The sequence below is a fragment of the Zootermopsis nevadensis genome, unplaced genomic scaffold (genome assembly GCF_977971745.1).
Source record: "Zootermopsis nevadensis isolate Lab colony 2312 unplaced genomic scaffold, Znev_1.0 Znev_ptg000025l, whole genome shotgun sequence".
Taxonomy (NCBI): Eukaryota; Metazoa; Arthropoda; class Insecta; order Blattodea; family Termopsidae; genus Zootermopsis; species Zootermopsis nevadensis.
The window spans coordinates 7,433,578-7,458,022 of NW_028259157.1; the positions used below are offsets into that span (position 1 = coordinate 7,433,578).

The 24,445-nt window shown below is 35.2% G+C and overlaps 1 protein-coding gene and 1 long non-coding RNA gene across 9 annotated transcripts in view; one reads left to right on the forward strand and one right to left on the reverse strand.

The window, feature by feature from the left end:
• LOC147872633 (uncharacterized) overlaps positions 1–24,445 on the forward strand; it is a 421,094-nt gene that overhangs the window by 381,321 nt on the left and 15,328 nt on the right. The window lies entirely within an intron of this gene.
• LOC110831361 (Wnk kinase) overlaps positions 1–24,445 on the reverse strand; it is a 52,498-nt gene that overhangs the window by 2,521 nt on the left and 25,532 nt on the right. For 4 of the 8 annotated variants that reach the window (XM_022067264.2, XM_087355607.1, XM_087355603.1 and 1 more), the window contains exons 15-30: positions 24,222–24,340; positions 23,605–23,872; positions 22,597–22,785; positions 20,121–20,192; positions 18,596–18,739; positions 17,203–18,272; positions 16,085–16,277; positions 14,545–14,733; positions 14,149–14,286; positions 13,924–14,013; positions 12,782–13,301; positions 12,189–12,437; positions 11,333–11,484; positions 5,016–8,033; positions 1,818–1,891; positions 573–787 (exon numbers count right to left, since the gene is read on the reverse strand). In XM_022067264.2, coding sequence (XP_021922956.2) covers positions 573–787; positions 1,818–1,891; positions 5,016–8,033; positions 11,333–11,484; positions 12,189–12,437; positions 12,782–13,301; positions 13,924–14,013; positions 14,149–14,286; positions 14,545–14,733; positions 16,085–16,277; positions 17,203–18,272; positions 18,596–18,739; positions 20,121–20,192; positions 22,597–22,785; positions 23,605–23,872; positions 24,222–24,340 — 6,700 coding nt within the window. The remainder of the gene's footprint in view (positions 1–572; positions 788–1,817; positions 1,892–5,015; positions 8,034–11,332; positions 11,485–12,188; positions 12,438–12,781; positions 13,302–13,923; positions 14,014–14,148; positions 14,287–14,544; positions 14,734–16,084; positions 16,278–17,202; positions 18,273–18,595; positions 18,740–20,120; positions 20,193–22,596; positions 22,786–23,604; positions 23,873–24,221; positions 24,341–24,445) is intronic. The other 4 variants (XM_087355605.1, XM_087355608.1, XM_087355606.1 and 1 more) reach the window with 4 other exon arrangements.

The following is a 24,445-nucleotide window of genomic DNA, read 5'->3' on the forward strand; positions in this document are numbered from 1 at the left end:
AATGAAATGAACTTTGTAATGAATTCAACCTTCATACACATCATATGTCCCATTTAAAGTGTAGCTCTTAGGTACAAAATACCCTCAATGGAAGCCTTGATATTGACATTCAAATAATTAGGCATGCCTCTTACTATTAACTCATAAAACATACTATACGGGGGGGGGGGGGGGGGGATATATATATATATATATATAAACAAGCTCTTTCTCTAACCACTGAGTGTTGGCTTTAATTTAGATGCAAGGAAACATGTCTGAGTATCTGACACAGAAAGTAAATTACACAGTTTATTTCTCCACATAGCACGTTTCCATTTGTGTTGATTACTGAACACTTACAGTGGCATAATGTATCAAAATCTTGCTTGAAAAGCCTGAAGAGGAAGACACCACCTGGAAGACGTAGGCATACATGGGAGGATAATATTAAAATGGACTCAGGGAAATAGGCTGAGTATGGATTGGATTCATGTGGCTCAGGAAAGGGATCAATGGTGGGAGATTATATTTTGTGTTTAATAATCACACGCATATTTGCATTTTTTTAAGGATGAATAGTATTCAATTACCTGTATATGCTGGAGCCATGGACTGATACATAACTGGGTACATGGCTGTAACTGCAGGTGCTGAGACTGTAGATGATGATGATGATGATGATGATTGTTGGTGAGTCTCAAACTTGCTGGTATTCATATTCAACTGCTGCATCAACTGTTGATGGTGGAATGCGTCAATCTCATCTTGGTGCTTTTGCTTCAATGCTTCCCTTTCTAGATGCTGCCTGAATATGCCAACAAAATTGGTTTTATTCATAATAGGCAAAATGATTATGCATTATATTGGTGTAAGTCAGTGTCAAGGTCCAAGTGATGCAATACTTTAAAAATTCACGCAAAAACCATTACAAATGTTGACAGCTTTACTGCTGTGAGAATCTCAGGTAACTGGAGGATATATTAAAATTGATCTTCATGTAACTCACTGCAGAATGGACTAAAATAATTATAATTTGTTACTGATTATGACAAAACATCAGGTTGACTATACTGGAGAATCATCATCAATAGGCTTCTGTTAGGGCTTGAGAACCAATATCACATTAACATATCTACAAATGGTCAATCACAGTGGCTGCATGGACTGTTCTTTGGTGCTCAGTAAGAAGGGCCTAAGTTGGTATAATTATGTTTGAGTTAAGACCTTCTTATCAAGCACCAAATATTTTTGTCTATATTTTGCTGTCACCCTATATAGGTAGAGACTTTACATTATGCCAGTCCCTTATTCAGGGAGGCCTAATCAATGTCAAACACATCAAATAAAATGAAAACCAGATGCTGTTAACAGCAGTAGAAAATGACTGACTTAGAAAAATCCAATAGCTCCCTTGAGGTTTGTGACAATGCCAGATTCATTACATTACAATTATGTATAACACATTATTGTCTAAGTTATATTTGATATGAATGACATTTCAAACATTGGATCTACCCCTATCTTCAGGCGAGTGCTTGTCATTATACAGTTCAAATCATTTTTATTTTATTTTTCAGATTAGTGACAATGGTTGGAATCAAACCCAAAATTCCCAAAGTACTAATCATAAATGCTGGGGTGGCTTGTCAATATAATGATAACCATTTGCCTGAAAACTGGTGAAAAGCCAACTCCTCAAATGTTTTACATTCCAAATACCCATAAATAATGGACAATATACATTATAACTGTGTAAGAACCCATATTAATGACCACCAGCTTGCATTATGTTAGCCCTAATTCAACACATGTAAAACACAGTGAAATTAATTTACCTTTTGAGAAGTAGTCTAAATCCATCAGTATTCATCCATGACTGTGCAATAAATTCCTCTTCAGACTCAGAATCCTGTAACAGTGGAAATAACTTACTCTAAATAACAGAACACATTCCAATGCCTTTACCACGTAATGACCCTGCCCAATGTCTGAGTTATAAGTATTGAATGTAAAAAGAGGGGGGTGGGGGGGGGGGGAAACAAACCATTAGTACTCATATTATTGGTAGGTGGTCATGCATGGACAATGCGTTGAAAGACAGAGACTTTATAGTTGCAGAAATCATTACAATAAACTTTCTGAAAACCAACATCATAAAACTCATATACAGCAATCTGATTATATGCATATAATAATCACCAAATATTCCAGCACACAGAGGCCACAATATGAAACACATATCTGGTAAACAATGGGCAAATTCAGTATGAAATTTCTACAGCTTCTGTATGAATAATATATAAGTGACACACAGAAAACCTGATGCAATAACAATCACAACATGTAAAATATTTCTCACAGCAGGAGATACCAGACCAATGAGATGAAATCAAGTTAGCTGAGGTAGCCATATTTTAGACTACTTGTGCAAAAATTTACTCCAAATTTAATTCCAATCATTTATACACTGTACTTTCCAGAGTATATTAAAAAAATCTTAAATAATAAAGTGCACAAAGTATGGGTCACTGCAGTATGCTTATATTGTAAGGACTTTTACCTTTACTTCAAAATGTAAAGGAGGGTATTTAAAAATGTCCTGATGTTCAAGAAACATATTCAGAAGCAGAGATTATGCAACTATCTAACTGCCATTTCCAACTTATAGACTAAAGCATTATATAAATGCAACATGATAATGGGAAATAAACATAAATTTAATATGCCCGTGAAGATGATGGTTAGAAGACAGCAATCTTTGTACTCACCGCTGTGAGAACCTCAAAGCCTACAAGTTCTTTCAGTGATCACGCAATATTATGATCAGGATCAGGGGTGAAGCGTTCACATAATTGTGTTGGGATGGCTAAGACCATAAAAAATTAAAAATTAAGCTTCATGTTTCTGGTTCAGTGATACTCCATACACCGAAACACAGCAGAACTTTTAAGATAAAATGCATGGTTACAAAGCTGCAGCCAGCCAGGTGTTGTTGGCCAGCTAGCTGGGGTTATGTTCACCATCTGTTTGGTCGGCACAATTAGAGAAGACATGATATGGCAGAAGTCTGAGGGGAGGAGGGACACTGCATGACATTCATGTTAGCCAGTGTTGGAACATTAACAATTGCTTGTGTGCTGGAGTTTGATGTAGAGTGCTGCATCATATTTCCCACAATTTTAATTTTGCAACTTTTGTTGTAAACGTGTGCCATGTGATTTGTGCATCACGAAAGATAAGTATGATGTATATACTAAAGTACCAAAATTTTCACAAACACCCTCCCACCTCCTGCTTGGATCTGGTTAACACTTTTTAAAAAATCATACTCCACCACTCATCAGGATATATTTACACAGAAACTTCCAAAAATAGTTTTCTCTGTATATCTCCTGCTACCAGAATGACTGGACTTGTATCCATTAAGACAAATATTTTGTGAAAGAAGTTTTCATGGCACCTTGTAAAATAAAATATCAAAAATCAGAGTTACATGGTTCATGGATCTGAATGCTGTAAAACACTTAATTAATTAGTACATTACTTAGCATTATGAAAACTTATTATCTTCCCAAATTCCATTCTAAAAAATTACACATCATTAAGCCAGTATATACAATTCTGCAGCTACAAACTTACATCTAATTTTATAATATATAGCAATATTTACAAAGCAACTTATATATGAAACATTTTATAATGGAAGGGAAAAACCCATAATCACATAGATACTACTAAAGTTTGTGTGATACTTTACCACTGCCATGTATAAATCTGACATTGTGCCAATTCAAAGCAATTGTTGCTAAATATCCTGATAACACAAAAAATGCTGGAACATGTTCTGCAAGCATCTCTATTATGGTAACCAAGCAGTGTTTCTAAATAATGGTTGAAGTTGACAAAACAATTTACATTCCATTAGACTGAAGTAAAGGCACCACAATGTTCAGGTGGGTGGAAACCCCATTTACAGTTTCTGCAGATGATAAATATTAATAAATGACATGGCATGAAAATATTTAAATGAGGAAAATGCAAAATTATTGAATTATAATCATATTTCACTATTGTAGCATAGCTTATGCAAACAATTAATTATTCCCCTCTCAAATTGCTTGCATTCTGCATGAGAGACCAAGAGCCACATAGAGAAATGTGAAACGAAGCAGTGGATCATATTTACAGCAGGCAAGGATACTGAAACAGCACAGGAAAACTGTCAGATTTCACAATGTGATAGAGCAATTGATCTGGGATATACAAAATGACATAATCTAAAGCTGCATGCTAGAACTGTATAAAGCCACCATCCATAACGCAAAGATTTATATTTTGACAGTAATAACATGCATATTAAACTCAAACAAGAATCACATCATTTTATTCTATGCTTTGTCATTTTCCTTTGTTCTGCATAAACAAGTATGATGTGGTTTTTCAAACTGGACAGGATATGCAAAGTATAAGAACATGGGATGAAAAGGAAAAACAATGCAATTTTAAAGTAAAGCTTTGTTACCTGTCAAGTGTTGCCATATGTAATTGAAACAGAAAAAGAGGGCACTGGGGGGACTTATCATACCTTCTGTTTATGGGATAATAAAATGCAATGATGGCTGTTTAACCAGTGGTATCAATTGCACATGAAAGAAAGTGGAGTCAAAACAGAACACTTCCTCCTAGTTACATACACATGGACACATGTACACACACATTCATTCTCTACGTAATCTCTGCCCACTCATTAATCCATCTCCACTGGACAGTAAAATTAAATTATCCAACAAATAGCAATGCCACTTTCATTCTAGAAAAAAAGAGTACATATATTCTGATACATTTTTCATCATCATTATGCAAGGAAACTCACATTTCTGAACACATGATATGTTGATGCAACTGCATGAAGCTATTTCCTAGCCATCATAAACAGAAAAAGCGCAAGCTCCCATAACCCAGCATGCTCCAAAACCGGACACCACTCCCTTTCCATTTCCAGATATTACTTTTCCAATTGATGAAGTTCTTACCATCACAGTCTGTTGACCCAAGTCTCTTTCTCTACCCCTGTGGCTTGAAACATATTGTGTTGGAAGTTTATTTCTCCTTCTGCCATCAAAATTTGGATTGCTGCAGTTCTCAAATCTGCCACCAGATGGTATTACTTGATCTTCACCACTGTAAGGCAACTGAGAAAGAACTTCACACTTCTGACTTGCATCTTCTGACCTTTTTTGAGTTTGCCCTGCAGCAGAAGTTCCTAATTCCAGAGATTTCTTATGCTGTGTCTGTAACTCTTCTTGTGATCTATGAAACTGGAGTAGAGGCTTGGTGCTTGCCGTTGGAGACCGACACAAACATTCGGCTTTCAATGCCTGCTCTGTTGTCCTTCCAAGAACAGGATTAGTTCGCAAATTCCCCTCATCATCAACATAATCCTCAGTATCCCTGTAAAATCTATAATTAATATTCTCCTGGTCTTGGGGTGATGTTGATGGAATTACATGAGAGTAGAACATATCATCATCTTGAGATTCCTCATCTTCAAAGTAAGATCGGCTGTCCAAATATTCCATATCATCTGAGTTCGCTTCTGATGAGTTGCCAACATCTTCCAGTTCCTTATTGATGGAATAATGCAGCTTATGTTCCCATTCCATTAAATATTTTGGTGGTCTCATGCCAGCATGAACTGTATGATACACTGGTTCCAAGTCCCTAAGCAAATCCTCTGAATGTGACAGGTGAGTTCTTAAGCCATTTCTATTTTGGTGGATCGAGAAAGCATCATTAGGGTGAAGAGATGTACGTGACATACTAGGACTAGAGTTCATGGAGGAACTTGAACTGACACGCACTGGCTGGTTTCTGTTAAATAGCGGAAGGTTGCTCATACTCTTTGCTTGTTTCAGTTTTGCTCTGATCAGATCTCTTGGCTCTTGACTCAGTGACAGGTAGCATGGTTTTGTAGTTTTCTTGACAGGAGGATCATTGTCATTATCAGTGACATTACTAAAGCATTCATAATTTTTTTTATTACTGTGGGACTGAGGATAATTGGGCTTTGCATTACAGGATTCTTGGCTCAATGACAGGTGTGATGGTTTAATGAGTTTTCTAAATGGATTATTCACATCCTTTACAATATCTGTAGTACTGTGCCATGCATTTAATACAGAACCAGTGTTATGATGGTAATGGATGTCTGGAGAGGTACCAGGTAGATGCTGTGATGGAAACTTGTTTTGTAATGCTGATGTTTCAATGCTGGTACAACGGCGATACTGTGGATTTTCTGAAGGAAATGGATGGTCTGTAGTCAAGTCACCTGTTGAGGCATGTTTATTTGATATCTGAGATGAAGATAATTTCTGGGCAAAAACTGAAGTTGAGGGATCTGGATACTTTATATCAAAGGGTTTAGATGTATATGGAGGAACAGGTAGCTTCCTGCGTTGCTGTAGTGGTTTCAATTCATGAATGCTACTTTTCGCAAACTGTTTTGAAGCTTCACTGATGTTCCCAGAAACAATTCCACATTTATCAACTTTCTCAAGGTTAGAAAAACTGGACCACTTCTGTATGGGTTGATAAGTTTTCTTAGGCTTCACCGTTGTCCCTTTCCCTTCATCTAGTGTTGAAATTTTACTTGTACTTATGGTTCGAAACCTTCTATTGTCTTGAGAATTCCTGTATGTTGGTGCAAGATGAAACTGTCTAAAGTCTGCAACACTGTTGGCATGTACAAGGTTTGTCTTTGAAAATTCAGTGCAGATAGGATTTGATTCACCATGTTCTGACAGCTCTTTTAAGTTCTTAACATCACATGGCTCTGATATTTTCTGATTATTGGAGCCTAGACTTTGAACTAGGTAAGACTCACTGAAGTGGTCATGAAATTTTGAACCAGGTTTTAAGTGATTTCCAAAATCACTTCTACCTTCTTCAATACTTCTCAGTGAATTATCACGATCAAAGTAAGGTACATTACTACTGTACTTCCTGTAACGATGACTAGTATTCACTCCCTGGGACACGGAAGCAATATTAACACTTCCAGCTCGTTTCAAAGGCAATTTTGATGGTGATACTGTCTGGGTTGGAAAATACTGTTGCTGAGCAGGGTGATTATTCTGTCTCACCATGGACTGTTGCCTTGACTTTTGAATTGGAATATTAATTTTTTTTTTGATCTGATTAGGAAATCCTGCAATGAGATTTGCATTACCTTGTTTGTAACCAACCACTGATTCTTGCTGATATAGTTTATGTGACTGCGTACTACAAGAGGAATTGTATTTATCTGTGATCCTCTCACAGTTTTCAATGTTGTGATGTCCTGTTTGTGTATGAATTGTATTCAAAGAGAATCTTGGCAATTCAACTGGGTTCTGATTTATTACGAGGTTTGGATAATGAATATCTCGTGTTCTAATTGTCCCTTCGTTATCTGATTTAATGGAAACATTTAGTGGTAGTGCTGCTACTGAGCAGAAACCAGAAACATTCTGGTACTGTAATCGATGGTTATTATTATTTTGAACTGTGTGCATCACTGGAAGTGTATGTATTTCACTCTGGTAAACAGGGATGTTAGAAGTACTGGGCTGATGAGAAATACTCGCAACTTGGGTAACATTGTGTTGTGTGGTACTTTGGATGTTAATATTGGTAGGTTGTGTTGTTAATGGTACAGCTGCCACTGAATGAAGCATTTGCTGTTGAACATCAATTCTGCTTTCCTGGTTTCCATTGTCATTCTCAGACTGGTTACTCTGGATGGTATTATGATATGGTGGTTGAGACATCAAGTTACCAGGATCACTTACACTGACTCCACTTTCCAGTCCACAACATGGTACAAGTGGCTTCCATTGGCTGTCCACAGCAGGTGTCAATGGCAACTGCCGTTTCCGTGACACAGGTGGTGTACGAAGTCGAAATGCTGCCTGTGGTTCAATGTGGCCACACGATACTGATTCAGTATTCATATCAACAGCAGATTTTGGAACTGTTATAAGTTGCTTTGCAGTGGCATTTGTAGCAACCTATTTTTTCCCAGCCCCAAGAATTGAGGTACAAAAAGAGGCCGGAAAGAAACAAACAAAAAAACTACAATAAATAATAATTTCGAGAAACGATGGTTAAGAAAATGAAAATACAAAAGAAACAAGAGAGATCTGTAAAATATGACAAAAAATTTATGAAAATCCACTAATAAAAAGCTAATAAAGTTGTTAAACACTCACTTCTCCTGAGCACAATAAATGAATCACAGTTACTCTCATTATAAAATTAGAAATTTCTAATATCTTGGCGACTTTGCTATTTGCTGTGTTCTATAGGCATAACTAATGTGTAATATATAAAGTAACTGCTTCACTTACACATAGTATTGTAATCCATATCCATACACTAGTTCCAATGCAGTCTTTTTTCTACAACTTTGACAATAATCTCAAATATAACTGTGAAGGGGAACTTCATCTGCCTCAAGGTTCACTTTAATTAACATGAATGAAAATGAGTTGATAACTTATATATGGCCTCTATTAAAGGATGAATGTTTATAAAAAAAATTTAACTTAAAATTAATACACAAACATACTATATCTGTTTCAGTGATACGACTTCCACACGTCATGAATTCAATAAACAGGTATGTTCAAATTGTCGATATTTTCCAGCAATTAATAAAAGCTTACAAGAACTACACACTTATGATACTATATTATCAGCAGATCTAATCTGGTATATCACTTGCAATGATTCAGCATTTTCTTTACTTGTCAGCATACAATGTCTTAAAATATATCCTGACAGTCAGTTTATATCAACTTTCATTATGAAGCTGTCATACAGTGATAACAAATGTGAAATATATTTATATAATGTTTAGGTAGGGAATTAGTATGTGTGACTTTAGTTGAAGCACAAGGTGTTAGAACTTAACTTCTGTTTAGATGCAATAAGCAAAGTCATCAATAATTTTTTAAAGGATTGTACCTAAAAAGGAGTAAAGGCAGATTTCTTTACTTCCTCTGTTATATAATTGTTACTTTTACTACAACCACTACTACTATTACAACAATAAAAAAACACTGAATTAATTATGGTAAATAATAATAACTTTAACAATAAGAACAAATATGACATCAATAGCATAGCATCACAAGAAAGCTTGGCAGTGTAAAAAACCACTTAATCATACAGCTAGAGATTCAAAAGACTAAGATGGGGAACAATTTTGTATTATGAAACTAATCCATGACATGTGTTTAAAGATAAGGACATGGTTAACAAGCCAGAAAAGTGTATACCATACCAGATTCCACCATTTTATTTCTACTTCTATTTCGTAGAATATTCAAAAAGTATGATTCCAAGATCTTGCCAAATGGCACAACCTCCATAACAAATTTCATCCCAATCCATTTACTGGTTCTTGAGTAGAAATGACTGGACAGACAGAGAGACAAATGGTCAGCCATAATGTGTTCTCCCCACACACTTCAAGCAAAGAATGCATAAAAACTAAGCATTTGTGTCATTTTCAAGTAAAGTACCCTATTTGATAATAAAATTATGAACACGACAAAGATACTTCACAATCGTAAATACATTTCTGAGTGAACACTTCTTGTTATTCTAAACTGAGATACTGAAAGTGTTTTAAATACAAACAGTGGGTAAACTTAAAATATTGGACTCCATTTAGTGTGACAATATATTAAAGGCCACAATCTCACATTTCCAATTAAATGTTACAGGAAGTAATGATAGTTGAAGAAAGTGTCACTGAAGGATGAATTTAAGTAATATGTGTATTAGAAGAAAAAATTAAAAGAAATTATAGCAAAACTGTAAATACGTGTTTTAAAATTAGATTTCATTAAATACACCCTTAAAACCGGCAAACCATCAATAATGCCTACAAAGAAATAAACCCTGCCCAAATGAGACACAGTAAGACTACTTAGGGAGAGGTTCACAGAATAAGCATGTAAATATAAATTAAGTATGGAGAAGAAGACTGTCATCTAGTAACTAACACACAGAGACAAAACTTTAATGATTCAGAAAATCTTAAAAGTTGTAAACTTTATAACTGTCATGATTAAACAATAAATACATTACAAAATATGAACTTTTTAAAAGTAATGTACATTTAGCTTCATACAAACATAATTCTATTATTGTATGCAGTCACTACTGTCAATTATTAAAATATTAAATTTTAAACACATTAGTTGTCTTGGCAATATCAGCTCTATTCATTCAACAGCTCTGTGTTAACTATTTTGATACTGTCAACTAATAACTTACTTCCAAAATGAAAGAAATGTATCTATGACACAGATCAAACAAATTTGTTACTATTTATATTAGAATGTACATGACAATGAATGATTAATGGTAAATTAAATTAAAATATAATTTTTGATAGTCCTAATAAAAACAAATATGGCATAACATAGGTGGAACGAGAGAAAAAAGGAATACTATGTGACAAAGTACCAAACAGACTTTATTTCACGATTGTAAGGAGCAAAACAGAGTGCAGAAATAAATTTATGCATCAGCAACCTGATATTTGTACTTTAAAACAATGTAAAAGCTTCCCAGAAAAGTATATCCTAATTTCACAAATACAAGCTCTTTTAAACATTGCTTTCAGTTTTAATTTTCACCTGAAGAACTCCTGGGAACTGTGAATAAGATGTAATCAGAAAGAAATCTTCACCAAGCAATTCTACTATAACCCTTATTCTGAGAGTTTGGGAATTTTAATTGAACACAATGAGATTTTGATGATTTTTATTTTTCTGGATGAGTATCCTGAGTTGCAAGATAGCACACTGAAATGCTTCTTGTCTCTGACAGACTTCCTTTTGTTGTTCACTTGAGTCTATAAATGCGCCAATCACACAATAAGGGAAACATTGAAATTAAATTATGACAGTACAACTCGTGTACAACTCTCACAAGAAACTCAAATAAGGCAATATGGTGGGGCCTACCAAAATTTGCAGCTGGGGGAGTCTGGTGGTTGGTTTTGTGTTTTTACATTTGGCAGGAATCTGGCTTCAGTCACTGTTAAGATGTTTTCATTAAATCATTAAATTTACTTTATAAAGACAGTTTATAAATGTTGTACTTTCAATGCAATAATGCTGCAATAAACTGTATTGCAGTTCAACACAAAAGGCTCATTACTGTCAACTTTTATTGGTCACACTATGCTAGTTATTACATAAAAAAATTAATAATGGCATTAAGCCCATACTAAATTAATATAAAAACAATCAGCAAGAAATATTTAGCAATACTGATAAAGGATACTTACAACATTCTTGGCACCTGCTGAAGTAAACTTGCAACTAGAACCACTGGACGAAGTAACAAGTCCCGTTCCCGAGGAAACTAATGGTATTGGTTTTGCTTTGTGAAGTATTTGAAGAGTGTAGTCACTCTCTGTTAACAGCTGGGAATCTGGTGCTGTAAACACCATCATTAACCCATTAATACAAAACAAAAATTCTTTCATCATAGGCATACAGTAGTTCTCAGTTAGACACTAAAAATGTAAACTAACCATCTAAGCTGTAACCTATAGTGCTACTTCTTTCGTCTCTCAATATCACAATTGTAAACTAGTATATACTGAAAGTTACAGTGTGCTACTTTTCAGTCTAATATTGTACTGAATACGGTCTGTGTTACTGATGCTTTGGCATAATTACTTGACACATAAACCTTCAAGATGCATCATCATAGTCACTACACATGACATACGGCTGTGATGCAAGTAATTTGTGGTATCAAATTCACTAACTACTTAATATTATGGTTAATACTATAAAAATGATAGTTCATGATGCAGCGTCACTAACTGAGAGTAACTCAAAGGCATTTAACATAAATCCATTCATAACATTATATATCAAAAGAATCATTTAAGTACTGAAAAATTATCTATGAAAAATGAGTCATATGTAATGGATGAAATACAGGATCCCTATAAAATTCGTATGAATTTATATAATATAAATATAATTTATAAACAATATATATTTATTTATATATATACTACTTATGTAAATTATAACCTATGTTTCAGTTATTTTCAAATAAATTCAGAGACTACAGTCAGACTGCATTTCACAAGACAGAAACTCGATGCAGGTTGGAACTACACTCACCATTATCAAATACTGGTGGTGATGCAAGAGTCCTGTTATCAGGTAGTGGTGGAATTGTGGAAAACCTATTACCAAGTGCTGACAGTGTTGTTGGAATCTGATCCTCAGATACTTGTGATGTTGGAATTTGTGGCATCACAGGAGTTATATCATCTGTGTGGGTAACCACACTAAATCTACCTCGCTTTACAGCTGTTGTGGTTATTGGCTTATTACTTGTGTCTGAACTCCAAGAAGCTTGAGATGAAACTGAAGAAACGAAAAATGAATCAACTTATACCCAACCCTCCTTCCTGAAATTTCTGATGCTGAGTCTATTATCACTGCTTCTCCTCCATGCCCACAATGAAAATTTTATCATAAATAATCAAAATGTCCTCTGAGCTTCTGGACATTTGCACACTCTATTTGATTTTCAACACTAATACAGTGACAATATTATCATCAGACTTTTTATTGTTCTGATCGGAGGTCTTAAACAAAATAAATAAAATTTACAACACAAAACATATGGAAATTATATATTGTAAAGAAAATCACAAAACACTGGTACTACGTACATGAATGAAGCCAGGATGCATAATAAATCTCACCTGCCACAGACATATCCTCTTGTACAATGCTCACTTGAAATCTGGATATTCTTTTTACAGTTAAATTGTCATCTGTCTTCTTTTGTTCATGCTTTGCCTTGTGCTCCTGCTGTTTATTTTCATCAAATGACTTCTCCTCTTGTGGTTCTCTCCTTGCAGGGCCTTTGTTTTTATGTACAAGATTTGTATCTGATGTCATAGTTTGGCATTCTGTCATAAACAGATCTGCAGTTTGGGTTTCACTCTCAACCATTGCTGTATCAGAAACAACACGCTCTTGGGAATCCTCTGAAATTTCCTTGTTATAACGCAAACCCCTGGTTTGGGTCTCCAAAGCCTCAGAGTGATTCACCACTATGACAGCTTCATCTGGTGTAGTGTTAACACTGATGTCAGTAACTAGTGGCATGTTTGGATTCAGTACAGTAGGAGGGAATACCGGAGTATTTGCTGGCTGAACAGGAGTTGGTACTGCCAAGGGTACAGTAGTCAGCAGTTGAGCCATGGGCTGTGGTATTACCTGCACAGAACCCACAATTTTAATTTAAATATTGCAAGACTCCAATTTAATATTTTTAGAGGACAATGTGAACCAGGTTTGCCTTGGGCTGATCTTATGTCTGTTTATGGTCCAGACACCATTTTATGACCACAATATATCACACAAAATTTTCTGCATACCTGATAAAGTATGCAGCTATAAAAGTAAATATGATTGGTCAATTTAATTTGGATACTATAGTGAGATATTTGCAAGCAACAACATTTTTCACTTAGCCTCTCGTGTACAACTTATAGTCTTTTCAAAGTGTTTTTCTCAACCTTTGCCTAAAGCCAGAGATAAATCCAGGATACCTGGTTCCTGCCTGAGTTTTTAATTAGATAATTCCTCAATACAAGTCAGATATGTTAATGTTTAACATTATGTGCTAGATATATGCATTTCAGATACGCAAAAACTGAATATAAATCAAAAACACATGCAAAGGAAATTCATTTTATGTAACTAAACCACAATCTCACTGCAATATTTAATAAATTCATTATCACATATTTATGTATGAAACAGTAGTAACCCATACATTTTAAATTGGAAGAACCCAATGTTTCTTTGATTGAACATCCTTAAACCCCTATATTACCTGCGCTGCAGGACTAATGCCCAGCTGTATAATGCTTGGTGCCTGACTTAAAGCAACATGACGGTGGCTAGTATGTATCTTTGCCAACTCCTGAAATAGAAATGTATCACATATTTATACTGTTCAAAAGATATAATAAGAAACAAAATTAGTAACACAATATTCAAATTCAACATGTACAATAAAAAAGTAAAAAGAGGGTCAGATATGCTAAAGAATTATCACCTGTTCAAGATCGTGCAGGTCAATTGCCGCTGGTCGTGGCCTCAGTTGACGCTGAATATCTTCCTTTGATGCTATCTGACTAGGTGACATGACTCCACTACTACTATTACTGCTATCCACAAGAGGCGTTATTGACATCTGAAAGTCCAATATGTGCTAAATAACAACACAAGTTTAATGGTATCATATCATAAAATGACATACAGTAATAAAAACTATATCTACAGTTCAATCACAATTTAACTGATTAATTATGACAACACAACATAAAATGTATATTAGGAAATAAAGATGAAGTGATATGGACTGGAGAGGTCTAGTTTGATAAAAAGAGAAAGAAAGTATTACACTCGCCAAATTATTTTACCTTGTATCAAATATAATAAAGAATCCTACCTGTTGAACTGGAGCTAATACAGCCAAAGGCTGAACAATGACTGGCTGATCAGTTGGTAAAACTGCTAAGCCCTCAATGCCCATTACACCTGTCTGCATCATTGGCTGAGATATAATATCAACAGCTGTAGGAATCACAGAACTACTAGCTACAGCTGCATGTAACGTGCTCTGTGGTGACAATGGGCCCTGCAGTAAAATGAAACATCATACTCTCTGAAAATAATATTTTAAACGTATCACTTAAAGAGTAAAAGTAAAGCCATCCTGTTACATGCCAATGTTGGCACTTAGAGGAGAGGATTATACATCCTCTCCTCTAAGTGCCAACATACTCATTCATACTCATTCTCAACCTTGGCACTAAAAGGGGGTAAGTGGTAAGTGGCACACCCTGGCCACACTTTATTCCTGGGAAAGGATCCCAGTAACCATCAGACAGGATGCTGGGTGGGCCCCAGAGCTGGTCTGGACAAAGAGGCTAGAGGAACATCCTCTGCCACCCCCAGCCCATAGCCAGTCACTATACAAACTGAGCTACCCGACTCATATCACTTGAACAGACACTACTGAAACATCACCCAAGAAGGAACCAAGTATGAAAAAATACAACTTGAATGCACACAAGAATGCCAAAATAATTTCTTACATTTAATAAAACGTTTACGTTGCTATTTGAAATTTTAAAAAAAGAATGCCTTCCTCACAGGCATTTACAATGAATGGATGAGAGGAAATGTATCTCCATTCTTAACCTCTGCATTAAACATATGTAAACTGTTAGCTTCACTTCTGATTTTCAGGAAAAAGGTAACAAAATAAAGTTTCTGTTTAAAAAAGGGCTTTTCATTCTGAAAATTATGTACAAATACAAAAAATTATGCAACACTGTAACAATTACAACTAAACAACTTGCTGGGTTCTTTGTCTAAACTATAGATTTATTAATTTCACAATGCTTACAAATAAATATATTCTTGCTTGCAGTTCTTTACAGTTATGTCGTAAGTCCTGTTCATTGTATCTTCTGTCTAGTTTCTGCACTGGTATTAAGTATGCTCTTCTTGCAGTATCAAAGTCTAACCACTGCTTCTTTGCCCCATTGCTCTACTCAGTTAATAATCAACTCATGTTGTCCACAGCTAGGTTGCAACTTGTCTGTCAACTCAACACCTTAAGGACTGTGTTCAAACACTGAATAATTTACTGCTATGGCAACATTTCTCAGTGAGTCTGTTCACCCTGGGGTTACTTGAAAAACCAAGTATTTCAAACATGTCTGGCAGACTTAAATAATCTCAAAACAGAGAATATTTGAATAAATTTATGCCATATCATTAGCCATTCTTTTAGTAACCACAGCTGGCAAAATGCACTCAATTCTTAACACTACAAAATACTCAGAAATTAATGTTCTATAATGAAGAGATTATTCCAACTTTGGAACACTAGGCAACATTTTGTTATACAGCCCCGAGAACGGACATATTTATCTCCCAAGTTACAAAAACTAAGTATAATAAGTTTCAAGTTTACTCACCAGGCTGTGGCCACTAGGCATTGATATGGATGCTAGTTTCTGTTGTAATGTCTGCATGTAGCTGTCATAGGTATGCTGAACTTGAGGAGTAGCAGGGTGGGATGGGGGGGTTGCAGTCAATACACGTTCTGATGATGGCTGTGATGTAAGCTGCAGCAGCTTCTGCTGTAAATCTGCTATTGTTTGTGGGCCACTGAAATAATACATATGCACATCCTTCAAGACTTGTTTTCCACCATTCTATTTCTTATGTTAAAAAATCAACATTAGTTTTTATCTCACAACAAATACCACAGAACACAAGTTTTGTTATTAAATGTTACAGCTTATAATGTGGCAGCACAAAAAGCTAAACTTAATTTTGTATTTCAACACAAAATATTTCCAAGAAATGAAAAGTGAAATTTTGTCACTGTTCCTGTTTGTTTATACTCAGACAACTGTATCCTTTATATGGTGCAAAGGGTGTGACTTTACTTCATTCGCAATATGTCATGATTATAATTGTTTCCACCAGTCCTTGTATGATAATGATAACAGCAACAACCCCCCCCCCCCCCCACCCCCACCAGGAACTACCAGAAGCAGTGTAATATATCAGAACTTGTACTCTGTCCGAAGATGGTTGTCTTCTAGGTTGTAGCACCATTTAGTCTGGTAGAATTTTACCAACATTTCAGAGGTCTTAGCTGTTTCCATCATCAGCAAGATGATCACCCTCTCAAATGTTGATAAACATCTACCAGAAGACAGCCATCCTTGGACTCAACGCTGTGAAAATCTAAAATCCTACTTATACTCCATCCACTTGCAACAGACAGAATTATTTATTATATTACTGCTATCAATTCCACAGCCACCACCACCAGTATCACTACTACAAGGTCAGTTCAAATCTGACCCAAAATTTTAGTTTTTCTCAAAGTCTCCTCTGGTTGCAGACACAACCTAAAAATTATATCTGGAAAGAATGGTACAAATATGTACACGTAGAGGGAAAACATACTAAAAATCAACATGAAAGACAACTAATTGATATGCTATGATCAAAATTTTGAAACACATTTAAATCACTGAGTTGCTGCTGCTGCACTTGTTATAACCACCCCCACCATTACCTGTCTTTCTCCAGAGAATTCTGCTGTGACAATCTAGGATGCATTGACAATGCTTGCTGATCAACTGCAGGCATGATGGTATTCTCAGGGGTGTACTGCTGAGTTGGTGTCTGGCTGGCTCCAGGCATAGCTTGTGATGTGGATAATTGACTAGCCAGTGGAAAAGTGGTCTGCAAATTAGTTTGTTGCTGCTGCTGCTGAGGCTCTGCAGGTGAATGGCATGATGGAATGACTTCTGATGCATATTTATAGACTTCAGCTGTGTTCATAGCTTCATCAAATTCTGTTGATCTCTCAGATATAAAACTTGTTTTCCGGCTAGGGCCTTCACTTCCAGAGAGGTCGGACAATTGCGTGTCTTGTATTACTTGAGTTAAAGTCATTTTCTTTACACCCTGTTCTAGTTGTGTTCCATCCATTACCAGAACTGTGCCAAACTGTCCCTGAGTTTGTGATAAGTGAGATGGAGTTCCTTCAATAAGTTGACCATTTGAAGCCATGATATGGTCCTGTGTGGAAGGTTCAGGCATGGTGTGCATAAATGTATCAATCTCAAGCAACCCCAATTGAACATCTGGGTCATTTATGCTTGAACGTTTAGATGAATATACATCTGTAGAGGAACTCATGGATATTTCGGATTGTGTGCCTGGCATTTCAGTGTGCTGAGACTGAGATTCTGAAGAATTCAGGTCATAATTAACATCCACTGAGAATGTAGGAATGGTATCTGTAGAAGCAGATGACTGTTTCCTAACATCTTCATTGCTTAGATTCTCCCTTCCAACTGCAACTTTCTTTCCTATATTGCTGACATTTCCTTCTGTATCACTATAAATTATGGAATGGGTTTCTGTCTCTCCCAAAACTGTCCTGTCATTAGATAAGCATTTCACTTCAACCTGGTCCGCACTTTGTTTTGACAGATCGAGAGATGGTAAACGAAGAAGGGTGACAGATGGATCTGCAATCGCTGAGGAGCACACTGGAGTTGACATGGAGCCAACAAGACTAGATGAAGATGCACTTTCATCAACAGTGCTCACCATAAAGCGAGATATTAGGCGCTGCTGCAACACAAAATATATTTGCATAATTCAACATCATACTCACAATATAAGATATAACAGCTCAGAAAAGATAAGATAAAACTATGAATTTGATGTAGATAGAAGCAAGTACAGAAATGGGTAGAAAAATTTAACATAAATGAAGAAAACTTTTAAACTATATTTCTACTAAGAAATTATAACAAAATAAGCCACTTGTTTACACATGTACTCAAATTTTAATTTTAAATTAATTACAAATCAAATCTTTGGATTTTTTTTGTAGTTGTCTATTGTGGGGAACCGCATATAATTTGACTGCCTTATGTATGAAAAATTCATACCGGCAAAGGGCCAACTGTAGTACTTGAAATGGCTGCCAAAGGGTGCTGCTGTACAACATGCATGGGGCTGCTTGGCCCTGATAATGATGCTCTCTCTCTCACTATGGGATCCATCAGCTTTGCTACTGTGGCTGTTTCATCCTTCTGCAAAACACAACTTACATACACACATCTGAAACGCTTAACTTAAATTAACACATTCATTATTTTTTCATGTTCTACATAGTGTCAAAGCTAGTCTGGTATATATATATATATTTCATACTCTAACTCCAGACAGCTTCTTGGGGCTATCTTAGTAGCACTAATCAAAATATCATGTAATTTATTTGAGGTTCTAATAGTGGTGATGAGGCCAACTGTTGTCATCTAGATCAGTGTTCTACAAATGGTGTGTCACAGTACATTGGTGTGCCACCACAAGGTTTCAGGTGTGCACTTTGTAAGAAATTGTATATTCTTGCATTATAGTCAGACAAAAGCCAATACCTTTTCTTTCAAAATTATAATTTATAATACACATACACACACACACGTGCACAAATACACACAGGTTCTTCATCACTGATAATTTTATTCAACACGTGTAATGTTTTGTTTTCATATGCCTGCATTCTTTGTGGCCACGTATAGTTTCACAACCTCTTTTCAAGAGACAAAATTTAGTGGTGTGCCACAATGTTTCTGTTGAAAATGTGCCACAAGTGAAAAAGTAGCAGAACACCAATCTAGACTGAGGCATGCGGCTACCAATATTTTGCCTCCAACTTCAGGGTTGAAGTGATGTCATCTATATAGGAGGGTAGCCAGTAAGAATGGGGAGAGGCCCTGAAAAGATCATCTTAATCATATGCCAATTCATGTTACCTTCCTTCAGTTTCCCCACACCTCACATCATTTTGACTCACTCCAACCCTGAAGATGGAGGTAATTTCTTTCCAATTCATCATACATAACAATCATTCGATCTCATTTGCAATTTGAAATAAGAGAAGGAAAAGAGGAACATTCATTTATGGATCCATGGCTATTTTGAAACACAGATTACATGAGATAATAAGAGTTAAATGGAAATACCTAGGTAACAGATGCATTAACCACTAGTAGTAATTAAATTCAGTAAGTTCACATAATGCAGAATATCTTCAACAATTTATCGAAACAATTTATTTCATTAGCACACATTTATCTGATACAACTACTAGTGTCATTCTGGGTTTCTTGATAGTCATACTCTAACACATAACTGAATTTCCAGGTCTTTGTTTCCATAAAAATGTTATAACAATTCATGAGTAACATCAGATTCCAGTTCATCAACTATGTTGAATTTCTGTTTATCTACAACATACACAAACATACAAAGTAACAGACAACAGATTAATGACACATAAAGGTAATCAGTCTGAATGTAATAAACTCATATGGAGGAAACATGACCCAAAACACAAATAAGTTTAACAAGCAAATACTGAATGCAATAAAATTAATCATTGCTTTCCAAATTCATGACTGATTAACTTACCGAACGATGTCGCCTGTGACCTTTATATGAAGCCCGATGAGAACTCTGACGAGTTAGTGAAGAATGACGTACCTACAGTTAGGTCAGGTCACGAGATAATGGAGTAAGAAACTCAGCGGTGTAGGTCGTATCAAGAGGATTTTGGTTTGGTGAGAGAGGTGGGAGTTGTTTATAGATATGTTGTGGGAAGGGGTAGAGATAGTTGGACATACAAAGGTTGAAATGACAGCGAGCAGTAGAAAGAAATCAAAGTATTTAAGATATAAGAAGGTTAAAAATGAAAACAAAAAGAATGAACATTTTGGTTGACAACAAGATTAGAAAATTATGGTCAGAAATTAATGAAGATATAATGATATCATATATGGAAACCAAAAATGCACATAACACAGGAGATGTGAATATGATTTCAGAAACAGCAAAATCAGGAGAAAAAATAAATACAGGAGATTGGAAAGGAAAAGTTGAGGAAGATTGGAGGAATTAGAGAGAGAAAAGAAAGAAAAGAGAAAAGCAAAGTAAGACACATCAGAAACTAACACACACACACACACACAACGGAAATGCTTTCTGCCATATTCTCACAACAGCAAATCCATCATATATGTGCAATTATGAACTTTGCTGCACAGTTCAGATATTTATATCCAACTCTTCAAACTACAAAAAGTTCATTCTTCTTCACACCTAGCAATAAATATTTTACCCTTCAGCACTCCCTGGATGGCATGATTGCTTGCAACTCTTCTGAGTGTGCATGCGATCCAAAGGATATATTTAATGTAGATGAGTGTAGGTAATTTCTCACCTTACTCCTAGACAAAACAAAAGCTCTCAAAGGTAGCCGCTGTAATGGGAGCTACAGAAGTAAAGACATAATTACTGTGTTTGTATGTACAAATATGGATAAATCTGAAAATATGTCATTTCTGGCAAATGGACAGTCAGAGGAGCCAAGGCACTTCAAGCACTGTTAAGTCCTTGCCGTGTAGACAGACACAAAAGTAAGGTACAGATGCCTTATATGGTGTCCATGGAGTAATAAACAGGTTTGAAAAAGGAGAATGGCTAATGAATCAAAAACATTATCTTAAATTGTTTCCAGAATGTTGAATTCTATAAAACACCAGAACATCACCATGAAGATGACATTCACATCTGAAAAGTATGTACAGGATGATGACAATGTTCTTCCGTGTGCAGTTCAGGAAACTGATGACCTCTTTATTGAAGATAGAAATGTAGAAACTGACGATGCAAAAGATAAGGAAGATCAGGTAGCAGTATGCAAACCAAAAGCAATGTTTAACAAAGGAGCATAGTGTCTGAACACCTATTTCCAGTTTCTTAATGGTGTTCCTAATGAGTCAGTCAATCACTACAAATGCTTAGGAAATGAATGCTAATACATGAACTTTGTTAGAAAGAAAAGTAAAACAAATAATGCTGGATATGTTCTTTAAGAAAGAAGAACACTTCAGACAAGTCTCTTGATTTTAACCAAGATAGCAGAAGTATACAGAGTATATTTGAAAGCCTGTGCATTTAGAAAGTGTTCATAGCTACTTATTCAGTGCGATGTAATACAGCATACACACGAAAAGACATAAGGCAAAATAATTTTCATCAAAATATTATAGTACATACATACACAAACTTATAGCTGTGTTTTGTTCTTTTTAATAAACAATTCACATGCTAAATTATAGTAATCATACAATTAACAAATCATTATTATTTCACTAGTCTTCTACATAGGATAAAACTAATTTTTAAACATTATGAAACCTACCCTTTTAAATTTTCCTGTTTAAGTTTATATTACTTTGTCCCCTGGAAAACTTCTTATTAGGAACAACTATACATAGGTATTAAACAAAATATTTATTGGTAAACTAAGTTCTTAATGTTACCACAATCATGGCTTTAACAATGTATCCAGCTTAAAATGGTACTTACACAGCAATGTCAGACAAATAAATAAAACTAATAGTGACAAATTGAGCAGAACTTCTCCCATGTAATGTGGTCTTTCTTTATTACAGTACAACCACGTCGTACACAAGAAAATGGAAAAAAAGTGATTTCTCAACCACTACTGTAAATGAATGCATTATAAAATAAAAATAAAAAGTCAGTTTCATGTGGCTAAAACATGAACTCTATAACCAGCAGAGTACTCTCAATTTCAAAATATAGTATAAAAATGGAAGGAAGCCAAAAATGGTAAACCAGCATTTTCTGATGATTTTTTAATGTTCATATTTTGGAAATAGATCACCATTACAATGAGACTGTTTCTAGAATCTAGGAGGCAAGTAGATCAATAATATACTGACAATCTCTCCCCAACAAATGTTTCAATAAAGAGTGTCAAATATTTTTTCTTTATGCATTCCTCCATTTTAATAAAGCTTCTACAGAAACAAGACTATTTGCACTAAAATTATTTATGTTATATGAAAGAAAAACTTACCCTTGTCTGTGACTCAGCCAATGGATCACGTTCTCTGTCTCGCGGCTTCCTACTAGTTACAGGGCTATCTAATGGGCAGTGAGGCAACACAGGCAAACGATCAGGATTATCTTTTAACTGCTGTACAATATCTTTTATCAAGTCCACAAATATATCAGACTGGTGTTCTGGCAGAAGGTTCTCAGCCACCTAAAAAAAAAGATAAATCCACATTCTTACAGAACTACCATGGTCTGAGGTTACACTTTAAAAATAAAATACTATTCTAGTATCAAAGTATGATAAAACTGCACCATTTTCCATAGATTATTCTGCATTAGATGCAACGTTTAGAAGCTTCTGTCATACAAGAAAATCCAGTTACAGTCATTTTAAATCCAAAGAAAACAAATCATAAAAATGAAAATATGTTGACATTAAAGCTCATTAAAATGCATATAAAATCATGCAAAACACAGTGTCATGTATATTAAAGCAAAGATATTCAGTGGTTTGAGGAAGTAATTAAATTTGATAAATTTTAATAAAATGCATGATTTGTACCATAAATAATAAAATTGGTATGACACAATAAGTCACAATGCCAAGAGATTAAAGACAACCAAACGTTATAGCAAATGAAACGCAATATATATGCAATACATACTTAGCTCAATTCACTGATAGTACATACATACATACATCTTTATTACATTCCATGGATGCATAAGTTATTCAGATGACAATAGGATGTGGAAATATAAATAACAATAAGGACATAACAACAACCACAGGCAAGGCCATTTTGAGGCCTGTTAGTAGGCTTGGAATTAGCCATATTTAAAAATAAAGAAGAAAAAATGGAATGAAAACATTTTTGTAAATTACACAATTAGTTATAAAATAAACTTGACTATATCAACATTTAACTCTATGGGACATTCCAATACAGACTGTAAAAAGAAAAAATGTACATTTACTCAATCCTCAATACTCACACAAGAAACAACAGTGTGAGAAGTGACTTACCAAGTTGGTTGCAATATCCTGTGGAACCACATCTTGTATATGGAAGGTGAATGTCACCGTCCTGTGTTTGCTGGACTCCAGCTGGCATTCCACAACACCCCCACCATTACCCAAAGACAGAACAATCAATTTGGGTCCACGATCACCTACAGTCTTACGTCGTTTTGTTCCTGTTCTTTTAGAACGTTTCTCAATAGGAACTTCTGCAGCAGGAACAGCAGGAGCACTCTGTGTCTCAGAACAAGACTCCAGGTCAGATGACGATATACTGAAAGAAAAGAAGCTTGGAAAGTGGATTCTGTACTGGAATACACATAATATTCTCACATGTTCTTTGCTATATGCATTATGTGCATGTCCACAACACTAGTCATGGGACAGTAAACAGAAAAATAGCAACAAAAAATATCCCAAAATTATAGATATAAAGAAGTTTTATGTTATAACTTTGACAGTTCCTATTGTAATATATATATATTTTTTCCTGACTATTACTAAATCAAAAGTGCATCTTACAACTGATGGCGTCTTAAAATTGATGAAATACGGTTACAAACATTATCTTCATAACTGTTATATTCTCATCAATATTACCACAGAAAATTCTTTAAACTTACAGTTCTGATAAAGTAGTTCTGATACAATGTGAGGGCATTTGATCTGATGAGGTATGAGGAAGGTCACTAATTAATAATCCATTTTGGTATCCTTGTCGAGGGCTTCCGCCTTCATTCAGCTGGAAATGTTACAAAATATTTGTTATAGAGATTCAATATAAAAACACACAAATATAACATAACCAGTAAACACAAACTGTTTGCCTTAAATTCACATTAACAAG